The sequence below is a fragment of the Sciurus carolinensis genome, chromosome 8 (assembly GCF_902686445.1).
Source record: "Sciurus carolinensis chromosome 8, mSciCar1.2, whole genome shotgun sequence".
Classification (NCBI taxonomy): Eukaryota; Metazoa; Chordata; class Mammalia; order Rodentia; family Sciuridae; genus Sciurus; species Sciurus carolinensis.
This window is the reverse complement of record NC_062220.1, coordinates 68,189,147-68,211,165: the sequence shown is the minus strand read 5'-3', so window position 1 is coordinate 68,211,165 and position 22,019 is coordinate 68,189,147. Positions and strand designations below refer to the sequence as shown.

General features: G+C 37.0%; 3 protein-coding genes, 1 non-coding gene and 1 pseudogene across 7 annotated transcripts in view; 2 read left to right on the top strand and 3 right to left on the bottom strand.

The window, feature by feature from the left end:
- Bcap29 (B cell receptor associated protein 29) overlaps nucleotides 1-459 on the bottom strand; it is a 36,544-nt gene extending 36,085 nt beyond the window's left edge. Inside the window, exon 1 of one of the 2 annotated variants that reach the window (XM_047560146.1) lies at nucleotides 370-459. The gene's annotated coding sequence lies outside the window, so the exon portion shown is untranslated. Of the gene's footprint in view, nucleotides 1-159; nucleotides 179-369 lie in introns of those variants that run through there. The other variant, XM_047560147.1, reaches the window with a different exon arrangement.
- A 2,378-nt stretch (nucleotides 460-2,837) lies between these two features.
- Nucleotides 2,838-18,575, bottom strand: Dus4l (dihydrouridine synthase 4 like). 3 transcript variants are annotated; one of them, XM_047560143.1, is made up of 7 exons: nucleotides 18,293-18,575; nucleotides 16,722-16,858; nucleotides 9,000-9,121; nucleotides 6,558-6,675; nucleotides 5,396-5,518; nucleotides 4,418-4,644; nucleotides 2,838-3,710 (listed from the first exon to the last, which is right to left on the bottom strand). In XM_047560143.1, the coding sequence occupies exons 2-7, from the start codon at nucleotides 16,835-16,837 to the stop codon at nucleotides 3,463-3,465; spliced, it is 954 nt and encodes a 317-aa protein (XP_047416099.1). In that variant the 5' UTR covers nucleotides 16,838-16,858; nucleotides 18,293-18,575; the 3' UTR covers nucleotides 2,838-3,462. The 3 variants fall into 3 exon arrangements, with proteins under 3 accessions (XP_047416099.1, XP_047416100.1, XP_047416098.1); XM_047560144.1 differs by lacking the exon at nucleotides 18,293-18,575 and adding an exon at nucleotides 18,040-18,238; XM_047560142.1 differs by having other exon boundaries at nucleotides 2,839-3,710; nucleotides 18,338-18,574.
- Trnar-ccu (transfer RNA arginine (anticodon CCU)) lies at nucleotides 7,582-7,657 on the bottom strand. The gene has a single exon. It is a non-coding gene; the product is annotated as a tRNA-Arg (tRNA).
- On the top strand, nucleotides 9,525-11,851 carry LOC124990470 (28S ribosomal protein S35, mitochondrial-like; annotated as a pseudogene).
- Nucleotides 18,576-18,585: 10 nt separating the features above from the next.
- Cog5 (component of oligomeric golgi complex 5) overlaps nucleotides 18,586-22,019 on the top strand; it is a 332,336-nt gene continuing 328,902 nt past the window's right edge. The window contains exon 1 of the mRNA XM_047560136.1: nucleotides 18,586-18,721. Within this exon, the coding sequence (XP_047416092.1) occupies nucleotides 18,628-18,721 (94 nt within the window). The 5' untranslated portion in view covers nucleotides 18,586-18,627. The remainder of the gene's footprint in view (nucleotides 18,722-22,019) is intronic.

Genomic DNA, 22,019 nt, shown 5'->3' with positions numbered 1-22,019 from the left:
ACATTTATTTTACTTTACTTCATTTGAAAGAAAACTGGGTTGAAGGCCCCGGGGCACACTGCTTTGTTCCAAGGGGTGTACGGAGGCCCTGCATCCACCCCGGACTGGACAGGGCAGGACGGGACCCGCCAGGACGAGGCGAGGGCCGGGACTCTCCACCTCCTTGGCAGGGCGCGCGGAACTCGAGAGGCGGCGACAAGGCGCCAATGACTTCCTCTCGGGCCAGTCGCCGCGCCAGCAGCCCAACGCCTCCCTCCTTTAAAGCCTGCACTTCGCGGCCTTCCCGCCCCTTGAAAGCCGCGGGCCGGCCGGCTCCGCTGGGTTTTCCAGCCGACGGCCTCACGGCCCGCGGGTCTCGCCCGGCCTTACCGCGCTGCAGCCCGCCCGGCTCTCCGCGCAGCTCCGCCGCCCCTACGCGCGCGGGACGTCAGACGCCGCGGCGGGGAGGGGGAGGGTCGGGCGAGCCACCCACTCCCGACCCGCTGGCTCTCCCGACCCCCAGACCCAGGCTGCGGTCCTGCTGAGGTCACAGGCGGCAAGACCACGGTTATTGGTAATAATTGTTCCTAACTGGCGGCGGAGTCGGAGATGACTCAGGCTTTTCGACCCAGGCTCGGGGCTCCCCAGTGCAGCTTCTTCAGAGGGAGGTTGGGGGCCGGCCCGAAGACCCACGGTTCCTGAAGGGGCGGCGGGGGTCCGGGAAGGCCCAGAACCGGACCACTGAAGGGCGCTGCGCAGGCCCCGGGGCGTTTGCCACGAACTCCTTTCCAGTTGCGCGGTTCTCGGAGGTAGAAACTTTCCGTTGTCCAGAATTAAACTACACAAGTTAAGGGCTGGGACTGGGTGGTCTTGAACCAGTTTGTCCTTGAAAACAGGAGAAAACACAGCATTACAGCAATTTGTCCGTTTTCCCGTTCTTGTCCATGGGCTGGCAATAGGCAATACACTTTGAGATGTCCTTTGGGGATTAAGAAAAGGTGGTTGTATTTATTCAATTTATGTTTCCCACGTTTTCAAGTTGTCTGAAAACATTCGAGTAATGTAAGTTTTTATTTCTACATTGACAACATATCAGAAATGTAAATAAAGGATCAACTTCCCAGAGACAATTTTGGGAACATTAAACAAATGTTGAAAATAGAGTGTACAAACACATTTAAGTCGGCACTTCTTAATTACATATTGACTTGATCACCTATAAACGGGGGTGGGGAGAACTTTGAACAGATAAATTATAAGGAAGTTATATTTAACCAAATGCCTTGGAATTCCTGAATCTTGGACTCTGGTTCCTTCCCTGTGCTATGCATCTTACTCTAATGATGCTGCCGTGCTCACACTAGTGTAATTCAAAGTTAATTTACAAACATCAAAATGACGAAGATCTTACCATATCTCCCTGTTTGCTTATATGATTTCTATTTTATTATCTATTAAAATTTCATTAACTGGGAAGTGAAAGCCCAGAAGAAAAAATGTGGCAGTTAAGTGTTTATGTTCAAACCTGTTCATTTAATATTCCCAAACTCGAATTAATAAATTAACAAGTAGGTTCAGATAACTCCTTATTTGTCATGAAGAATAATTAGTTGTAAATTATTTTCACCTGAGATACTTCTTGCAGCTCACATTAACCAATAATAAAATCTATTAGTAACACTCCCAAACCATGGGAACTTAAATTATAATCAATTACAAAAAGGCATAAAAACAACACTAATATGAAAAATTGTTTTTAAATTAAAATCTGGCTACTATTCTCTAGGAAATAGAGAAATACACTATTTCTCTGGATAAATACTATTTCTTTGGAGATAAGTAATCGACATTTAATTTTTTATAGTTAAGATGTGAGGGGATGCAATTACTTCTAATCTTTTTAGGTACAGGTATGTTTGTCGAATTTGCAATCTTCTAAGGATCTAGAAGGCTTAAAATGTTCCAAGTTTGATGTTAGAGAATTCCATGCAATCTGGGCAAAGGAACTGAACAGGTACTTCACAGAAGAAATACAATCAGTCGACAAATATATGAAATAATGTGCAACATCTCTAGCGATTAGAGAAATGCCCATTAAAACTACACTGAGATTTCATCTCACTCCAGATTGCAATTATCAAAATTATCAAGAATACAAGTAACAATAAATGTTGGTGAGGATGTGGGGGGAAAAGGTACACTCATTCATTGCTGGTGGGACTGAAAATTGGTGCAACCACTCTGAAAAGCAGTATGGAGATTCCTTAGAAAACCTGGAATTTGACCCAGTTATCCCATTCCTTGCTATATACCCAAAGGACTTAAAATCAGCATAATATAGTGCCACTGCCACATCGTTTACAGCAGCTCAATTCATAATAGCTAAGCTATGGAACCAGCCTAGGTGCCCTTCCAGAGATGAATGGATAAAGAAAATGTGGTATATATACACAATGGAATATTACTCAGCCATAAAGAGAAATGAAATTATGACATTTGCTGGTTAAAGGATGGAACTGGAGACTATCATGCTAAGTAAAATAAGCCAATCCCAAAAAAACCAAAGGCTGATATGTGGATGCTAACTCACCGAAAGGCAGGGAAGGGTGGTGGTGGCAGGAATAAAAGTACTTTGGATTAGACAGAAGGGAATGAAGGGAAGGGAGAGGGAATGGGAAAAGACAGTAGAATGAATCGGACATTACTTTTCTATGTTCATATATGAATACATGACCAGTGTAATTCCATATCACGTACAACCAGAATGGGAAGTTGTACGCCATATGTATAATACATCAAAATACATTCTACTGTCATGTATAACTAAAAATAAAAATATAATGAAATAAAATGAGAATTCCATGTACTCTTAATTTTAAAGTCCAGATAACATACCTAATTTTTTTTATGTACAATTTAAAACAAATAAACCTTAAGGTATATAATTCAATTAGGAAGTGTACCAGTTTGACATTCCAATTTGATTTTTTAATGCTAACCCAAGTATAATTCTATTGGAGTTTCTTGTTCATTTTATATGATGTTAACATTTTATTCTACCACTTCCGTGCACTTAACTTTTATTAAAAATGTACTTGTTAAGGTACAGATATCATATGTCATACTTTCTTAGTATTAAAATAAAAAGTTTTTATTTACAAATTTTAAAAACATTTCCTTTAGGGGAACCCTCCTCCCCCAATCCATAACAAGATTCAGAACAGTTTGTCAGTGTTTGGACCTAGAATGACCAGGATTTTTGAACCACTTCTGTTCTTCTTTAAAACTATAAATTTCTAGGTCCATTCAATATCTACTGAATCAGAATCTCTGACGATGAGGTCTAGATCTGATCTTTTAAAATGCTCCCAGGGATTGTTTTTATAATAAAGTTTGAGAGCCACCGATTTAAAGATGCAACCTTTATGATAATCATCATAAGTATAAAATAAAGTATATATTAAAATAATTTAGGAAGTCCAGTCAAATGCCATAATGGTCTGTAAGGTAATCTAAGACTGCTGATGTGCTTGACAGTGCATTAAATACTCTTCTTTCTTGCTTTGAAGTTATCTTTTCCATCATGTACATCAAGTGTTGATGGAAACACATGTAAGGAGTTCCAAGTTCAAGAGCGATGTCAACCCAGTCCCAGATGCATTTCAGTGGGGTTTCTTCATATCCAGCAAACATGGCTGGGTTTGCTAAGAGTCCTCTTGCAACCATCACACCTATAAATTAAAGCAGACCATATTTGTCAATACCTTAAGCACCCATGATTACCAGTTCAAACTCAATGAAACAAATGTAGAATATTAAAAAAAAAAGGTATGATTAAAGATTTTCACAATGCTCTAATTTGTTTAATTCAATAATAAAAACATTTTGGTACCTTTTGTAAATGAATGAAGTTAAGTGTACTTAAGTTCTTCATTTTTAAGACTTCTAAATTACAAAATTAGCCTTTAGTTTTTCTTTAGGGTAAATCCACATTGTCATAAATTGGACGGCTTACATTTAAGTTTATCCGCATTCTCCCATACAGCAAATTATTGCAGGACTTGGCTTGGTATACCAATAATTAAGGGGATAATGAAACCACAGAGCAGTTCTAGGGTTCCTATGGTACCTATGATCACTCCTGAGTTCATTAACTCTATTCTATTTCAGATGCTTTATTTTACTAATAGGTTATTTGGAAAGTTCCTAACTGGTCACTGGATAAGATGGTGAAAGAAAAGTAATTTATCCCCATTAAAATAATGTTTCTAAGTAGGGGAGTGAATAGCATTTTAATAGATTGCTTAGCTTAAATCAGAATGATGGGAAAATATAGCTCAGTGTTAAAGAAAAATAATGAAAATCAAATAACATTATTCCCTCATCCTTTTCCTTTTTTCCCTCTAATTAAAAGATAAACCAAGTACTTTTTTCTTACCATCTGTCCCAGTAATCTGCCACACATTTTCAGCCTCTTTTAAACTCCTGATATCTCCGTTAGCAATTACAGGTATAGACATGTTTTCCTTTATTATTTTAATAGCATCATAGTGGACTGGCTGATGTCTTTCTTCAACAGTTCTTCCATGGACTGTAATCCAGGAAACTCCAGTTGCTTCAGCCTTTCGACAAAGATCTATGGTTCGTGTAAGGTCATCATGGATCCTATAATTTCAAAATTACATCTATCTGTTCATGTCACACAAATCTTAATACTAAAATTCACTAAAAAATGATATTTTACATACTACATTGTTTAGTTAGGTTATCATGGCATGCCACTATCAGGAAGGATCTTTTCAGGGATTATTCCCAGCTACGACCTCAAATTTATTTACATCACCATTGGCAAGGACATGACAACAAATGAGTTTTATCTTACTGTTTCTCCCTTTTGGCTTTGATAATGGAAGAGTCATCCAAGTACTATCATAGTAACAAAGATGCTATGTTATCCACTAAGTCCCAAGTTTTCAATTTTATATGGGACTATGGGACATAAATGGGTCAATATTTGATATGAAAGCCCCAGTCCCCTAGAGGAAGAATGTAATACTTTATCTGGAAATATGTTTTTCATTTTTCACCAAAAATGTATTTCTGGTTTATTTTTATTGCAAATATCTTCCCACTTTCACTCTTGGTGTCAGTAAAGTTAGTGTTAAAGAGAACTTGGAAAAAGTTGAGGGAATGGTGCAATCTTTTAATAAAGGAATATTTTCTGTTTTTAAAAAAAGTTGTTCATGATTATAAATAGAAGGGTATATATTTGTTTACTAAATTGTATTGTTTCAACAATTCCACAAACCAGCTACCAACTTATTTAGGACAGACACTCCCAAATCAGCAAAAGGAATATTCTTTTAATTCTTAAGTATTAGATTATTTTTTCAACAGAGTAAAATATTGACTTTACCTTATTTTAATAGAAACTGAAAATCTGGGGTTTTCCACTTGATTTCTTACTTGTTTCACCATATCTTGAACAAGCTCTGGCTTATTTATTAAGCAAGCTCCATAACCTTCTGCCATTGCCCACCTTGTAAAGCAAACACAATAAGAAATGAATTATAAACATGTGGAAGAAAAAATAAAAATTTAAAAGCTCTGAAATGTAAATATATTTGTATATTTATTTAGTGATCTGAAATGAAGCATATTTTAAAAACTGTTAGATCAGCATTTCTAAGTGGATCAATAAGATTAGGAAAACATGTTCCCAGATCAAAACAAAACAGAACAAAACAAAACAAAACCACTCCAGGGAAATAGTTTCCATTGGCAAGTCAGAATACTAAATTAGAATTTGTTCAACCAGAACAGATTAAAGTATTTGTAATTAACTGCAATTACTTCAGGTATTTTAAATTCCAAATTTGATGCTTATTGTACATAACAAGAGGTATTATTAGTCTCAACAGTAGAAAGATATTTCTGGCTTACAGCATTCCAACACCATTAAATAGCTTATTTAACTCTTCTAATGAGTATACAAATACATCTAATCTGGTTTGGATTATGCTGTACTTAAAAACTTGATTTAATTCTTTGGACATAGTTTGAATTATTGACAGATAACCTAGTACAGTAGGGATATTGTTGTCAAGTTAAGTACAGCCTATTTGATTCCAGTTACTTAAACCCAACCAAATAACGGTGATATGGGGGAAAATGATTATAATACGGTATTTTTTAAAGGAAAATTAACTAGAAGGAAATAAGCAGTTTCTCTCAAATCATACAATCAGTTTTTAGAGCAAGTATATTATGTGGCAGTAAAATACATTTTAGGGATTGTTGTAGTCACTACATTCCTCAGATAACTATGGATAAGGTTCAAGCAGATCCACACAAAAATACTGTGATAAAGGGAGACAAAATACATCATTTTAGCCATAAGATAGATCTTTGAAGTTATGTTCCTAAATAATTTTTCCTTCCTTCCTTTTTTAAGAATCATCATAGTTTGACTTTTTATTCTTACTTTTTAAATTTTGGAAAACTAGAAAGAAATTTACCATGTTCACAAAGTTTTTTCTAATCTTTTTGAAAACTCTTCCAACTTCTTTAAGCTTTACCTCTGAGGGCAACCACAGTTAATGTCTATTCCATTCGCATAAGGACAGACTATACGAGCAGCATCAGATAAAAGTCTTGCATCATTGGCAGCAAATTGAACAATCAATGGGCAATCACCTGATAAAACGAATAGCTCAACATTAAAATCCATAGGAAAAACCACACACAGATACACAAACATAGGAAACCAAATCCTAATGTTTGAACAGAATAAAATAGCAGTAAATACTTTTAGCCCAAAGAGCATTTGTTCAAATAAGGCAATATTAAAAAAGAATTATTTAAAAGTGAAATCAATTTGCCCAAAGTAAATATTCAAACACAAAAATAGATAAAATTAAATGTGTTCCAGTACTTTTTGACAAAAACACCCCCTTCTTAAATGTGGGAATTAGTTTATTGCATCCCAGCACAATTTTATATATATACCTGTTACATGTAAACAAATTAATGTGAACAATTCCACATATACTGCTATGCTTACTATTCTACTTTTCCTAATCTGTGATATGCACTCAGATGTAATTTCTCTAATATTCCACCGTACAGATGGACCAGACATAATTTTAGATTACAAATTTGTGGCTCCTGTAAATACAACTGCAATAGGGATAGTTTTGCATATATGCTTTTGTGAGTATATTCATAGTTATGGGTAAATTACTAGAGGTATAACTGTTGAATAGGCATTTAACACTGACAGATATTATAAAATTATCTTCCAAGAGTTCGCCAATATAGATACTTAGAAATATGGTTCTTCTTTCCTCACAACTTATATTACAGTGTAAATCTAACATTTGTATATTTTTATGAGCTCTTTTCATTGTTTTCCACATTCTTCTGCATAATTCTATTAGTTGTTCTTTTTTACTATCATTTGTAATTTAAAAATAAAAACAAAGGAATTAGTTTTGTTATTAATCAGAGTGTTTTTATTTTTCTAGTTCTTTATCTCTATTTGTATACTTATATACAAAAGTTTAAATTTTAATGTAGTCCAAGCTTTCCTAGGGTTTTTTTTTTTGCAGTGCTGGGGATTGAACCCAGGGCCTTGTGCTTAGGAGGCAAACACTCTACCAACTGAGCTATCTCCCCAGCCCAGCTTTCCTAGGTTTTAAAGAACATGTTTTTCTCTTCTTTGGGTAGTGTTATAAACTGAATAGATCTAAGTTTTTCTGAGGACTACCAACATGAGATTCACTGGGTGTTTATAAAAATGCAGATTTCTGGACATCAACATAGTTGCATTGATTCAAGATCTCTACAGCAATCAAAGAACTTGTGATTATAATGGGGTAGAATTTGCTTTTTTCTTCATGGGGACATTTCTATTTCAAGTTACAGAATTTCAATTGAACAACCATTTATTGGGCTAACATATTTCACATTGTGTTAGTTCCTGAGGATAAACATCAAGCTATTTCTATAACTTGAGCCCTCAAAGAACCCATCATCTAGTGGGAAAGACAGGCATAATTAATAAGGGTATTAAAATAAAGTAGGATTAAGTACAATAAAAGAGCCTGTACTTAGGAGACAGGGCACAAGGGGAGAGTGATAAGGAAAGGTTCCTTGGCTACAAATTTTGACAACTGAATTAAGAATAATGAACTGTAATTTGCCATAGAGAAGATCTGAGAGGGATATTCTAGGTAGAGAAGTGTGAAAGAACAAGGCATATTCAGACACTTAAAATAATGTAGCATTTTAATAAAATATTTTTAGTTGTAGATGGACATAACTTTATTTTTAATTTTTTTATGTGGTGCTGAGATTGAACCTAGTGCCTCACATGTATTAGACAAGCACCCAGCCCTAATGTAGTATTTTTGAAGAATAAAACTGTGGGTTATGAGAAGAAACTGATGGAAGGTACGCCTGAAGATTTGTTCTCAAGCTAGGTCATGAAGGACTTGGCATTTTATCCTCAGGTGCTAGAATTTTAGTCTTTAAGTCAGTGGTTCTACAACTTTAGTAAGTTCAGAATTACTTGCATACTCTTCAAAATAGATTGTAGGACTACATACTGATTAAGTATGTCTGGGGTGAAGCCTGAAAATTTTCATTACATTTTTTTTCTTTTGAGACAGGATCTTTACTGTTGTGCATGCTGTTAAATTGACATTTTAGATAGGTCACTTTGAGCAGTATGGAGATAGTTTGTATGGGATACTATAAACAGTCAGACAGGGATTTATTCTGATAGTCCAGGGGAAAGGTTGGAGGCCTTAAGAAAGGCTGATCATATGTTTTGATAGATCACCAAGAATCTATAAAGTACTCCATATTATATGTAAAATACTAAAGACATTTAAAAAGGAAAGGATTTTATCATATAAACTGAGTTAATGTATCTGATTAGATAAAGTAGCTGAGTTTATAAACCAAAAAAAATTTTATAAGTTTTACAAAGTAAGCAAACTATGGGTTTCACATACCTTGGTTTGTGGTAAATTCACTGTCTCTGGCTTTTATAGATCTGACAAAGTCAGCGGCAACTATCATTGGTGTATAACACAGATCACAACAGTATTTTCTTACTAGTGTTCTAAAAGCCAACCTGTGAGCATATAAAACTTAAATTATGCATTTAGTAAATACCACAATCATATATATTTACAAGTTTAGTTGGTTATTAAATATTAGGGAGATTTCTGTCTACAGGAAGACAGAGTAGAAGTACTTTTTCCTATTCTTCCTGCTAAATATAACTAAAAACTCTTTATATTATATGTAAAATAAACAGGAAATTCTGAAAAGTTGGGAGAAGAGGCTGACAGGATAAAATAAGAGAGTGGTAAGTTCCTTCAGTTTTGTCAGCTCAAATATCCCACCACTGGTACTGAAGAAGCTGACTTGGAATCACGAGTGGGTACAGATAAGAATAGTCTACTAAAGTCTTCTCTCTAGTCAGATGATCAGGAAAGGGGAAGCCTAGCATGACACAAAACTTTTATGTGGTAATGGTTCTAATTCAGGCAAACATTATAGAAAAAGCTATGGCCTCACCTCCTCTAGGAAAGGTTGAGTAGGGAGCCTGGACTTCTACCCACCGAAAGGCTGTAACAAAGTGCTCCAGCATCTCACAGTGGTGGTGTCCAACAGGGCCTGGTAGGGATCTCAGATTTTCATCCCTGTTGACTAGTGAGGCCCCACTTTTAGTGGTATCAGAGTATACCACATGAGGAGCACAACTCCCATATTTACTCAGCAGTAATAAGGCACTCTATTCCTTGGGTGCACTACTGAGACCATGTGGAGAGTCAGGACTTTCAGTATTGCCCAAAAGTTATAGGCCACCCCCACTAAAGGGAATTGGAACTCTCATGTCTGCCCACAGTAACAAGGAGGTCAAGTGCAGAACCTAGACTTACTACTGCTGGCAAGAAGGTGGTGCCCTTCTCCCCACCTTTCCCTGTTGGAGAAGGTTCATAATTCAAAATCTATCAGTTTGAACTACCATATTAACATGCTAAAGAAAAAACACAGGCTGAGGAGATAGCTCAGTTGGTAGAGTGCTTGCCTTGCAAGCACAAGGCCCTGGGTTCGATCCCCAGCACTGCAAAAAAAAAAAAAAAAAAAAAAAAGAAAAAACACATGATTTATGAGTTTATGCAGAAAAAGCACTTGACAAAATACACTCAAGTCATGATAAAAAAAAATTTCTCAGGGAAACAGAATACAAGGGAACTTCTCAACTTGATAAAGAACATTCACAAAAAATTTGACATTAACACTTTCTTCCTAGACAGGAAGAAAGGAAGGATATCTGCTCTCATCACTCTCATTCAACAGTGATGGAACTTTTAGATCAGTACAATAAGGCATGGGAAAGAAATGAAAGGCACTGACCAAAAGGAAGAAATAAAAGTAAATCTGTTTGTAGATGGCTGGTTGTTTAGACAATCCCAAGGAATTTACAAATAGCAAACAAACTCCCAGAATTAGGAAGAGAGCGCAAGAACTTTGGAGGCTGTAAGATCAACATACAAATATTAATTGTATTTCTATATAGTAGTAATGACCATATGGACATCAAAATTAAAAATATAATACAAATTACTCCAAAAAACTGGGTGCTAAGTTTTCCAAAACATGTACAGAACTGGTATGCTGAAAATGACACAATGCTGATGAAAGAAATAAAAGAAAATCTGTATCAATGGAGAGAAATACTCCATTGTATTTCATGGATTGTGAGATTCAACATAGTTAGGATGTCAATTCTCCCCAAATTGATACATAGGTTTCATTAAATATTCATGAAAATTTCAGCAAAATTTTTTGTACATATACACAAGATCATTCTAAAATTAGGTGGAAAGCAAAGGAACTAGAATCAAAGTTTTTAAAAGGAAAAATGGGGGCCTGCATCGGTGGTCAAGACTGCATGATTTCTCCACTGTTGTGTCCCCAATCACTCTGAGACCTGGCCTGCATACAACAGAAAGAACATCCAAAAGTGAAAGGCAGCTGAGAAGAAAGGTACTACCTCCTAGTATAGAGAAAATGGCTGTTGACTAGGACTGGCCTAGTGTTTACCCTGTTGCAGTACCGTTTAAAGCCTCCATAGTACCTCTAACTGTTTGAATGGGTTATCCAGTAAAAAAGGGTATGCCTATGGCAAAGGAGGGAAATCTGGAACTTTTAAAGATCCTCAATTTTCTTCATTTGACTCCTGTAGCAATTATAAAACACTGTGACACTCTTAAAGATTTCTGTACTGAATGGCCAGCTGCACTAGACAGTGATGAGAAAAGTGAGAAGCATTGTATAATTGAAATTGACACAGCTGATTGTTTCATCAAGACCATCTGTTTGAAACCCCAAAGCTCAAGTAGTAACCTTAAGGGTGAAATTTTCCAGTTTGAATTTAGATGATCACACAAAGAAACTTATTAAACTTGTAGTAGAACGATACTGTAAGACCACAGATATACTTACCATCAAAACAGATAGGTGCTCTTTAAAGAGACAGAATTATAATTATGTGATGTATCTACTAATAGTTTTATAGAATGAGTTGGAAAACTGAAGAATGAGAAAAAAATAAGACTGAAGCAGACATGGAAGAATATACATTGAAAAACAGTGCCTGAGAAAAAAAAAATCCTAGAAACGTTTTTTCAAATTAAAGCTGCTGAGAAGAACACAGAAGAAAGAAGAGCTCCTTGGTATCTAAAGAACTGGAGATTACCAAAAATCTGTTGTTACTCTTAAGAATGAGGGGGAAAATGAAATCACCCCTTCTCAATACAAACTATCAATGAAGAGATTAAATTTGGCATAAATTATGAGATAGAAAAACGTGCTTTGATCTATTAATTTTACAATATATGTAATCAATATCTAATTTGATATAAAAGTGAAAATGTTTAAAAACCATTGTTTTAAATCGGAGTTAAAATTATCCCTTTCATTCTAATGTGTGATGGTAATGATTATTTCCAAGTTTTTAGTTTATGTATTGGGTTAATTAATCACACAATCTCTGTGATTTCTCTGGTTCTAATTTTGATTTTATTTCTGTATAACAACTTTAATATTCATATATTTACATGTATTTAAGTATTATTTTGTCACCTGACACATTTCTTTCCCCTCAGATTGACATTTAGTGATCACTTTTGAAAAGTGATTTGGTTATTTGGAAAGCTAGGCCCAGAACCCAACCCCTTCATTTGCAGCTCAGTGCTGTTCCCATACCTACTAGTCTCACAATCCTGCTTACACTATCACCAATTCTGGTTTGAAACAGATCCTCAAGAGTATTTTCTAATCTAAAAAATTTGTTCCATCTCTCCCTTTTCAGGTTCTTTATGTTGTTTCAACTCTGTTTAGCATTCTACTTTCTATATTCTGGAGGTCATTTTGCCAAACCCAAGCTAGTAAAAAAATCCAAGTGGATATTAACTGGTATTCATCTTTCTTTCTTTTTATTTTTGGGTGCCGGGGATCGAACCCAGGGCCTTGTGCTTATAAGGCAAGCACTCTACTGGCTGAGCTATCTCCCCAGCCCCGGTATTCATCTTTCTGATGGCCCAGTTAGGGATGCCACAGCTTGAGAAAGAGATGAGCAATAGGGCCTTGAATTTCACTGGAGTAAGTGGCAAAATGAAAACTGCTCTTAAAAACTTCCATTCAATTTAGCTGACAATTCAGGGTTTTGTTTGTTTTTATTTTTGGTGCTGGGGTTTCAACTCAAGGCCTCCTGCATGCTAAGCTAACATTGTGCTATACACCAACAGCCACAACTCAGTACTTTTAAGTATATCTGCAAGTAATCTTTTACCACTTCCAAAGTTGCTAACAGCTGATTAATTAAAAAATCACAGTGAAGGAAAAAAAAAAAAAGGAAAAAAAAAAAAAAAGGAAAAATGGAAGGTATCAGTCCCTTAATTTCAAAACTCTTTATATAGCTATAATAATCCACACACTGTGGTAATGGTGGAGGGGCAGATACATAAATCAATGGAGCAAAATACAAAACACTGATTTTTTGTTTTTTAGTGCAGTAGCAAAAGAAATTCAACAGAGAAAAAACAGTCTTTTCAACAAATGGGGCTAGAATAACTGGAAATTTGTAGGCAAAAAAACCCAAAAAACAAAAAAATGGAACTTCTACCTAATTCTCACACTTATTCTAAATACAACTGAATCATGATCTTAAATGTAAAGCATAACATTATTAAACTTTAAGGAACAAACTTTGGAGAAAAATCTTCAGAATTGGAGCTACATAAAGATACCTTACACTCGACACCAAAAGCACAATTTACACAAGGAAAAACTGATAAAATGGCCTTCATCATAATGAAAAACTTGCTTTGCAAAACATCCTGTTAAGAGGATAAGCTAAAGCAAACCTTAGCAGGAAGAGTGAAGCAGGGGGTATCACAATACCAGAACTTCAACTATACTATAGAGCAAGAGTAACAAAAGCAGCCTGGCATTGGCACCAAAACAGACAGGTAGACCAATGGTACAGAACAGAGGACACAGAGACAAACCCACATAAATACAGTTTTCTCATAATAGACAAAGGTGCCAAAAACATACAATGGAGAAAAGATAGCCTCTTCAACAAATGGTGCTAGGAAAACTGGAAATCCATATGCAGCAAAATGAAACTAAACCCCTATCTCTCACCCAGCAAAAAACTCAACTCAAAATGAATCAAGGACCTCGGAATCAGACCAGAGACCCTGCACCTTACAGAAGAAAGAGTAGGTTCAAATCTTCATCATGTCGGCTTAGGACCAGACTTCCTTAACGTGACTCCCAAAGCACAAGAAATAAGAGCAGGAATTAATAATTGGGATAGATTCAAACTAAAAGGTTTTTCTTAGCAAAGGAAACTATCAGCAATGTGAAGAGAGCCTACAGAGTGGGAGAAAATCTTTGCTCACACATATTTCAGATAGAGTACTAATCTCCAGAGTCTATAAAGAACTCAAAAAATTTTACACCAAGAATACAAATAACCCAATAAATAATTGGGATAAGGAAATGAGCAGATGCTTCACAGAAGATCTATAAGCAATTAACAGATATATGAAAAACGTTCAACATCTCTAGAAATAAGAGAAATGCAAATCAAAACCACCCTAAGATTCCATCTCACCCCAATTAGAATGGTGATTATCAAGAATACTAGCAACAATAGGTGTTGACGAGGATGTAAGGAAAAAGGTATGCTCATACATTGCTGGTGGGGTTGCAAATTGGTGTAGCCACTCTGGAAAGCAGTGTGGAGATTCCTTAAAAACCTTAGAATGGAACCAACATTTGGCCCAGTTATCCCACTCTTCGGCCTATACCCAAAGGACTTAAAATCAGCATACGACAGTGGGATACAGTCACAACAATGTTCTCAATTCACAACATTAGAAGCTTCTCAATTCACAACAGTTAGACTGTGGAACCAACCTAGATGCCCTTCAGTTGACGAATGGATAAAAAAACTGTGGTATATATATACAATGGAATATTACTTAGCCATAAAGAAGAATAAAATTATGGCATTTGCAGGTAAATGGATGCAGCTGGAGAATATTATGCTAAGTGAGATAAGCCAATCCAAAAAACCAAAGGCCAAATGATCTCTCTGATAAATGAATGATAATACATAACAGTGGGTGGGAAGGAAGCAAGAATGAAGGAAAGATGGATTGTATAGAGGAAAAAGAGGGGTAGGAGGTATGGGGGGAAGGAAAAAATAACAGAGAGTGAGACAAACATCATTACCCTATGTACATGTATGATTACACAAATGGTGCAACTCTACTTCATGTACAACCAGAGAAACAACAGTTGTACCCCATTTGTGTACAATGAATCAAAATAAATAAATTTAAAAAAATTAAAGAGAGATAAGCTGTATAATTTGAGAAAATATTTGCATGCCACATAGCGGACAAAGAAGTCATATCTTTAAGGAAATCTCAACACTTAATAGTAAACAAAAACACAAAAGTTATTCAAAAAAATGGGCAAAATGTTGAATAGACATTTCTACTAATGTAGCTATACAATTGGCCAATAAGAAAAGAAGCTCAATGTTACTTGATTTGAAAAGAAAATCAAAACCACACCAAGTAGGATGGGTAGGATAAGTTTTAAAACCTCCAGAAAATGATGAGTTGAAAGGATGTGGAGAAATTAGAACTCTTGTAAACTGCTGGTGAAAAGGTAAAATGGTGTAGCCTCTATGAAAAACAGTATGAAGGTTCCTCAAAAAGTGTAACACAATTACCATGTGATCCAGCAATTCCACTTCTGAGTATATAGCCAAAAAGAATTGACAGAGATATTTGTGCACCCATGTTCATAACAGCATTATTTGCAATAGCTAAAAGATGGAAGCAATCCAACTGTACATCAACCGATGAATGGATAAACAAAATGTAGCATTCATATACAATGGACTATTTAGCTTTAAAAAGGAAGGAACTGGGTATAGTGGCGCATGCCTATAATCCCACAGGCTTGGGAGGCTGGGACAGGAGGATTCTGAGTTCAAAGTTAGCCTGAGCAACTTAGCGAGGTGCTAAGCAACTCGGTGGGACCCTGTTTAAATAAAATACAAAATAGGGCTGGGGATGTGGTTCAGCAGTGGAGTGCCCCTAAGTTCAATCCTTGATGTCCCCCAACACCCCACAAAAAAACAAAAAACAAAAAACCTAGTCTTAAAATAACAACTATATGATTCCACCTACAGTACCTCAGATAAGTAGAATTATAAGGAAAAAAATAGAAAAAGTAGAATAATGGTTGCCAAGGGTTGGGTAGGAAGGGGAATGGAGTTATTGCTTTAGGGGTATAGTTTCAGTTTTGTTAAGAAGAGAAAGTTTTAGAGATCAGTTACATAATATGGAATGTAATTAATACTGCTGAACCGTATAAAAATTATAAAGAGGTAAATATTATGCATATTTCATAATAATTTTAAAAACCTCAAGAGTAAAAGATCAAACAATCTAATTAGAATATGGGCAAAACACATGAAGAAACATTTCCTCAAAACTAAACAGGGCTGGGGATATAGCTCAGTTGGTAGAGTGTTTGCCTTGCAAGCACAAGGCCCTGGGTTCAATCCCCAGCACCGAGAAAAAAAATAAAAAATAAAAACAAAACCTTATAAAAATGGCAAATTAGAACCACAATGAGGTATCACTACATACCATCAAAACACTTAAAAACAAAAAAATCAAAAACTGCAATTATCCAAAGTAGGTGAGGATGAGGAGAAACTGGATTCCTCATACGATGTTAGGTAGAAGTGTAAAATAGTATTGCTACTCTAGAAAAGTTTGGCAATTTCCTAAAAAACTAAATATATCTTATGATCCAGCAATTACATTCCTGTACATTTGTTCTCCAAGATGTATATTCAAACAAAAACCTGTACATAAATGTTTATATTCATTTAATATCCATTATATCTTATAGGTGGGAGTTATAACTGTCACCATTTTTAAAAAAAAAACTGACACTTGGAAAGATGATTTGATCAGGTGCACACACACATACACCAGGTGAAGGGTAGCACTAGGACTCATTTCCAGATCATGATTCCTAAACTAGATGTTTAAAGATAAAAAAGGCAGAACATAAAAGGGAAATTATACCTTGGTTCATTAACATTTAATAACACTTACTTTGAATATCGAACCATTGGGGCACAGATTTTCACCAGCTGCCCAGAATGAAACATTTCCACTGGATCTTTTTTTCTTTCTTGACATATTGCAGTTTGTATGGAGTCACACTTCATGAATATAGATTTATTTCAGATCTGAAAAAGACAATCCATTTGCACTTAGAATATCCTTTCTCTAGATGAATTCTCATTACTCTAGATTCCAATTGCCAATAATATTTATTTTTAATCAGGCTCATGGGATCAGAAATTGTTTTAGCTTCTTTTCACATTATTAAACAGAATACCACATATATATGGCATATATATATATGTATATATATGTGTATGCATACATACACATATAAACACACACACAATGGAATATTACTCAGTCATAAAGAAGAATGCAATTATGGCATTTGCTGGTAAATGGATGGAACTGCAGATGATCATGCTAAGTTAAATAAGCCAATCCCAAAAAATCAAAGGCTGAATGTTCTCTTTGATATGGATGCTCACACAATAAAGGTGAGGGGGATGATAGAAATTCATTGGATTAGACAGAGGGGAATGAAGGGAAGGGAGGGGAATAGAAGTAGGAAAGACAGTAGAATGATTTGGATACAACTTTCCTATGCTCACATATGACTACACAACCAGTGTAACTTCACATCATGTTCAGCCACAAGAATGGAATCCTCATTACAATAAGTTACTCCATTATGTATAATATGTCAAAATGCATTCTACTGTCATGTATATCTGAAAAGAACAAATAAAAAATGGGAGAATAAAAAGAAATAAATGGAATACCACAGAATTCTGCTATTTACAAGATAAAAGTTGAAAACTACATGAGATAGTTGTAGAAAAACAAGATAGAAAACTACAAGATTTTTTTTCCGGTTTACTGCATTACTTTTATTAATTTTATTTTGTTTGGCATTGATAATTGGGAGATTTGATTTGAATAATTTCCTATACAGTACTATGTATGTTTGGCACTTTGAAATATCTGTTTTATTCAGGAAAGTTAAATGGCATTAAGAGAACAACCCTACATAGCGCTTCAAAACATATCCTGGTATTTTTATTCTTTATGTGAATCGGAAGGCAAAAAAAAAAAAAAAATAGTGGAGTTTGGGGCATGTCAAAACACTAGTTTTATTACGGAAATGAAACGATGTGAGTCTGAGCACACTGCCCTTCGCAATTCATGTGATCTTCACTCAGAACATTGATCCTATTCGTATAATCGTGACCGAAATTACATTACGGATAACCCTCTGAGACAAAGTGAAAGCACAATGCGATGCAGCAAGAGACTAGCTCACCTGAGTTGTTACGAGTATTAAATGCGTTTGGATTTACAAATTAACTTAGAACACGGTTTAGCAACTTTCCTTCCCAAGCTTTTCCCGCCTGTTTTTACCACCGGACCGCCAGTCAAGGCGTGGGACAGATGAAGCTGGGTAGTTACTAACGCCCGCCGGCCTTAAGTATGCAGTGCCAGCCTAGCTTCCAGAAACCTTTGCTTTTGTCTGTTGCCCTGCGCCGCAAGGTCGGGTCCTTAGGTTTAATACTTGCTTTATCTTTTTTGACTATGAACCGTGGCCACGTTCCGGGGCCCACCTTCTCCTCTGAGTGACGACGCCAGCCACCTGGGCGCGGCTCCGAACTGCGGAGGAAGACAGCGAAAAGGGCTGCTGGCGGACTCGGCTTCCCTGACTGCGGGACCGGGTTCCGGGTCCTCAGCGCACGCGGGCTCTGGCTCCCACGCGACTCCCAGCCCGGGTCGCTCCTGCCGCTCGGGTCACCAGGCGGCCCAGAGCCGGGTCTGGCCAGGCGGGCGGCGCCGGGTTTCTGCGTCACACCTGGGCGGGGCCGCCCTTGCTGACGCCATCAACCCGGTACTTGCCAACATGGAAGGTGGCGACGGCGACGTCGCTGTGGCTAGCTTTGGAGCTCTGGGTTCTGGAGTGGCTGCAGCGACAGTGCGGGAGCTTCTGCAGGACGGTAAGGAGTCGGGGTCTGCACGGTTGCGGGGCCGGGAGGGAGCATCCTGCTCTGTGCCTGGGCCAAGGTGGTGGACTTAACCCGTCGCTTTGCAGAAAGTTTTCTTGTCTCGATGTGACCACTCCCCTCCGCCCGGCCCCCTGACGTCCGGGTGCTGCCCTAGCTAACTTAATTCCCCTCTACCTTTCGGGTGTCCTAGGAACACCTGGTTTTGGGTGGCTCCTTTTCTCAACTCCATCCCCCATGCGTCTGGGCTTCTCTGAAGTTCTGAGACCCCACACCCAGTGACCCGCCTTGGCAGCCACTGCCTGCTGCTGCATTTTTTGACCAAAAGGTGAAGCGTTCTAGCCCATGAAAGGTGTAAGACCTACAGCAGATGACAGACGCTCGTTGAAAGAGGGGCTCGTTTTAAAGTAGAGTTGGAAAGACCTCCTCCGTTAAATTGTTCGGTTATACAGGTGTCCCTTCTTGTAGCCTTGTTTCTTTTAGGAGGCAGTTATCCACACTTAGGCAAGCAGGAGAGTTTATACTGTTAGTTCAGGCAGGGGTTATCCATTCGTGTAGAAAACAGCAGTCAGATTTATTGGTAGTCACTTTTGTAGAGAAGTTGTCCCCAATAAGTTTAATATAGTATACTTGAAAAGCACATTCAGTTGTATCAGTCCATTTAACATGCCCCGAGTCTCATCCTTCAGAATGAAGTTCGGATTTCTGAGGGTAAACATGAGCCCCTTCTCATTCTTAATTTTTTTCCCTCCTGGACATAACGTTCTCCCTTGTATTAAAATCATTTGTATACTTGCCTTAATCTCTTCTGCTCTATTGTAAGCTCCTCCATCCCCCCTTTTTTTTGGTACTGTGGATTGAACCCAGGGGCCCTTTACCACTAGGCACATCCTCAGCCCTTTTTTTTACTTTTTGAGACAGGGTCTCGCTGAGTTGCTTCGGGTCTCACTAAGTTGGTGAGATCCGTCTTGAACTTGAGACCCTCCCAAGTCGCTGGGATCACCAGCATGCACCACAGCGCCCTCCGTAAAATCCCCTTTTTATTTCCATAATGTTAATAGCAGTATCTTACATACAGTAGGCGCATAAAGATTTTTTTTTTAAATTGAACATTGCTATAAGAAGCGTATACACACATAAGTGGGTTATAAAAGGTTAAAAGTTCTAAATCGTTTTTTCTGTTGAGTATTTGTATTGACTTTTTATGACAATCTATATACTTTTTCTGAAAATTAAGGATATTTTCAGAACTAGAGTGTGTTGAATCCTTTAGGTTAGGTTCTCTAATGCATCTTTGCATCTTTGTATTTTAATCGAAAGTCAATTTAACCAAGTTTTGAACTCTTCTGAGATTAACTATCTCCAGTTTCCACTCCTAAGTAGCTCACCATCTAGTAGGGGAAATTATCTTGTTAAACCATAAAAGTAAGTATTATAATAGTGTTGTAATGGTAGCATTAGAACTGTGTACAAAGTAAAACATTAATGCAGGGGATGATAATTAGAGATTAGGGTTTGGACAGGGAGTGTCAAAAAAAACTTTCTAGGAGAAGTTAGTTTTTTTTTCAGTGATTACATATATTTTACTTTTTAAGTTAGAACATTGTAATTATACATTGCAGTTGGGTTCATTTTGAAAAAATCATACATGCGAGGAATTTGATTTCAGTCCCTATTTCTCCCTCCCTTTGCTCCCCTGCTTTCTCCCCTATTCTCCCTCTTCTACTCTAATGATCTTCCTTTCATTCCTTTATTTATTTATTTATTTATTTATTTATTTATTTATTTATTGCGGTACTGGGGGTCGAACTCAGGGCCTTGTGCTGGCAAGGCAAGCACTCTACCAGCTGAGCTATCTCCCCAGCCCCCTTTATTTATTTTTGATTAGTCCTTTCTACATATACATAAAGGTGAAATTCCCTTTGGTACATTTATATATGCATAAATGCATTCCTTACTTCTTTCCTATTCTCATCCTTTCTCCCTTCCTCTTGTTCTCCTTCTGTTCCACAGATTTTTCCTATATATTTATGAGATATGACCCCTTCCATGCCCCTGCTGTCTCCCTTATTTTGCTCTAGCCTCCACAAACCAGAGAACATTTCACTCTTGTTCTGAATCTGGCTTATTTCACTTAGCGTGATGATCTCCATTTCCATCCATTTACTGGCAAATGCTATGATTTCATTCTTCTTTATGGATAAGTAAAACTTCATTGTGTATATATATCACATTTTCTTTATCCATTCATCTGTTAACAGGCATCTGGACTGATTCCATAATTTGGCTATTGTGAGTTGTGCTGCCACTGTAGTGGCTGTACCACTATAGTATGTTGATTTTTGTTTTTTTGGATAAATGTCAAGGAGTCAGGTAGCCGGGTCATATGGTGATTCCATTCCTAGTTTTTTGAGGAATGTCCACACTGCTTTCCAAGTGGTCATACTGATTTGCAGTCTCACCAGCAGTGTATGGGTATACCTTTTCCCCCACATCTTCGCCAACTTTTTACTATTATTTGTGTTCTTGATAATTGCCATTCTGACTGGAGTAAGATAAAATCTTAGTGTAGTTTTGGTTGGCATTTCCCTGATTGCTGGGGATGTTGAACATTTTTTTATAAATTTGTTTCTTTTGAGAAATTTCTGGTTGGGCATGGTAGTGCAGCCCTGTAATGGGCCTGGTAGTGCAGCCCTGTAACCCACTAACTCAGAAGACTGAGACAGGAGGATAGCAAGTTGAAGGCCAGTCTCAGCAACTTAGTGAGGCCCTAAGCAACTTAGTGAGATACTGTTCAAAATTTAAAAAAAAAATTAAAAATTAAAAAAAAGGACTGGGGATGTGCTCAGTGGTAAAGTGCCTCTGGGTTCAATTCCCAGTACCAAAAAAAAAACCAAACACCACAAACAAACAAACAACAACAACAACAAAAAACATGAAGAGAGAGAGAGAAAGAAAATAAACTTGTGTTTAGTTCTTTTGCCTGTTTATTGATTGGGTTATTTGCTTTTCTGGCATTGAGTTTTTTGAATTCTTTCTCTTCTGGATATTAATCCCCTGTCAGAGGAGTAGCTGGCAAAGATTTTTTTTTTCCATTCTCTAGGTTCTCTCTTCACTCTTAATCATTTCCTTTGCTGTGCATAAGCTTTTTAAATTGATGGCATCCTGTGGATTGACTCTTTTTTCTTGAGCTTTAGGGGTTTTGTTAAGGAAGTTGGTGCCTGCACCTATATGATGGATTGTTGACCCTGTGTTTTCTTCTAGCAGTTGCATTGTTTCAGGTCTAATTCCT

Excerpts from the sequence above, each read along its gene's own strand:
- Dus4l (XM_047560143.1), bottom strand. The coding sequence starts at position 16,837 with ATGAAGTGTGACTCCATACAAACTGCAATATGTCAAGAAAGAAAAAAA. Across the intron at positions 6,676-8,999 it reads TGAATTTACCACAAACCAAG|GTGATTGCCCATTGATTGTT; the intron begins GTATGTGAAACC and ends TCGTTTTATCAG. Across the intron at positions 4,645-5,395 it reads TCAGTTTCTATTAAAATAAG|GATCCATGATGACCTTACAC; the intron begins GTAAAGTCAATA and ends TTGAAATTATAG.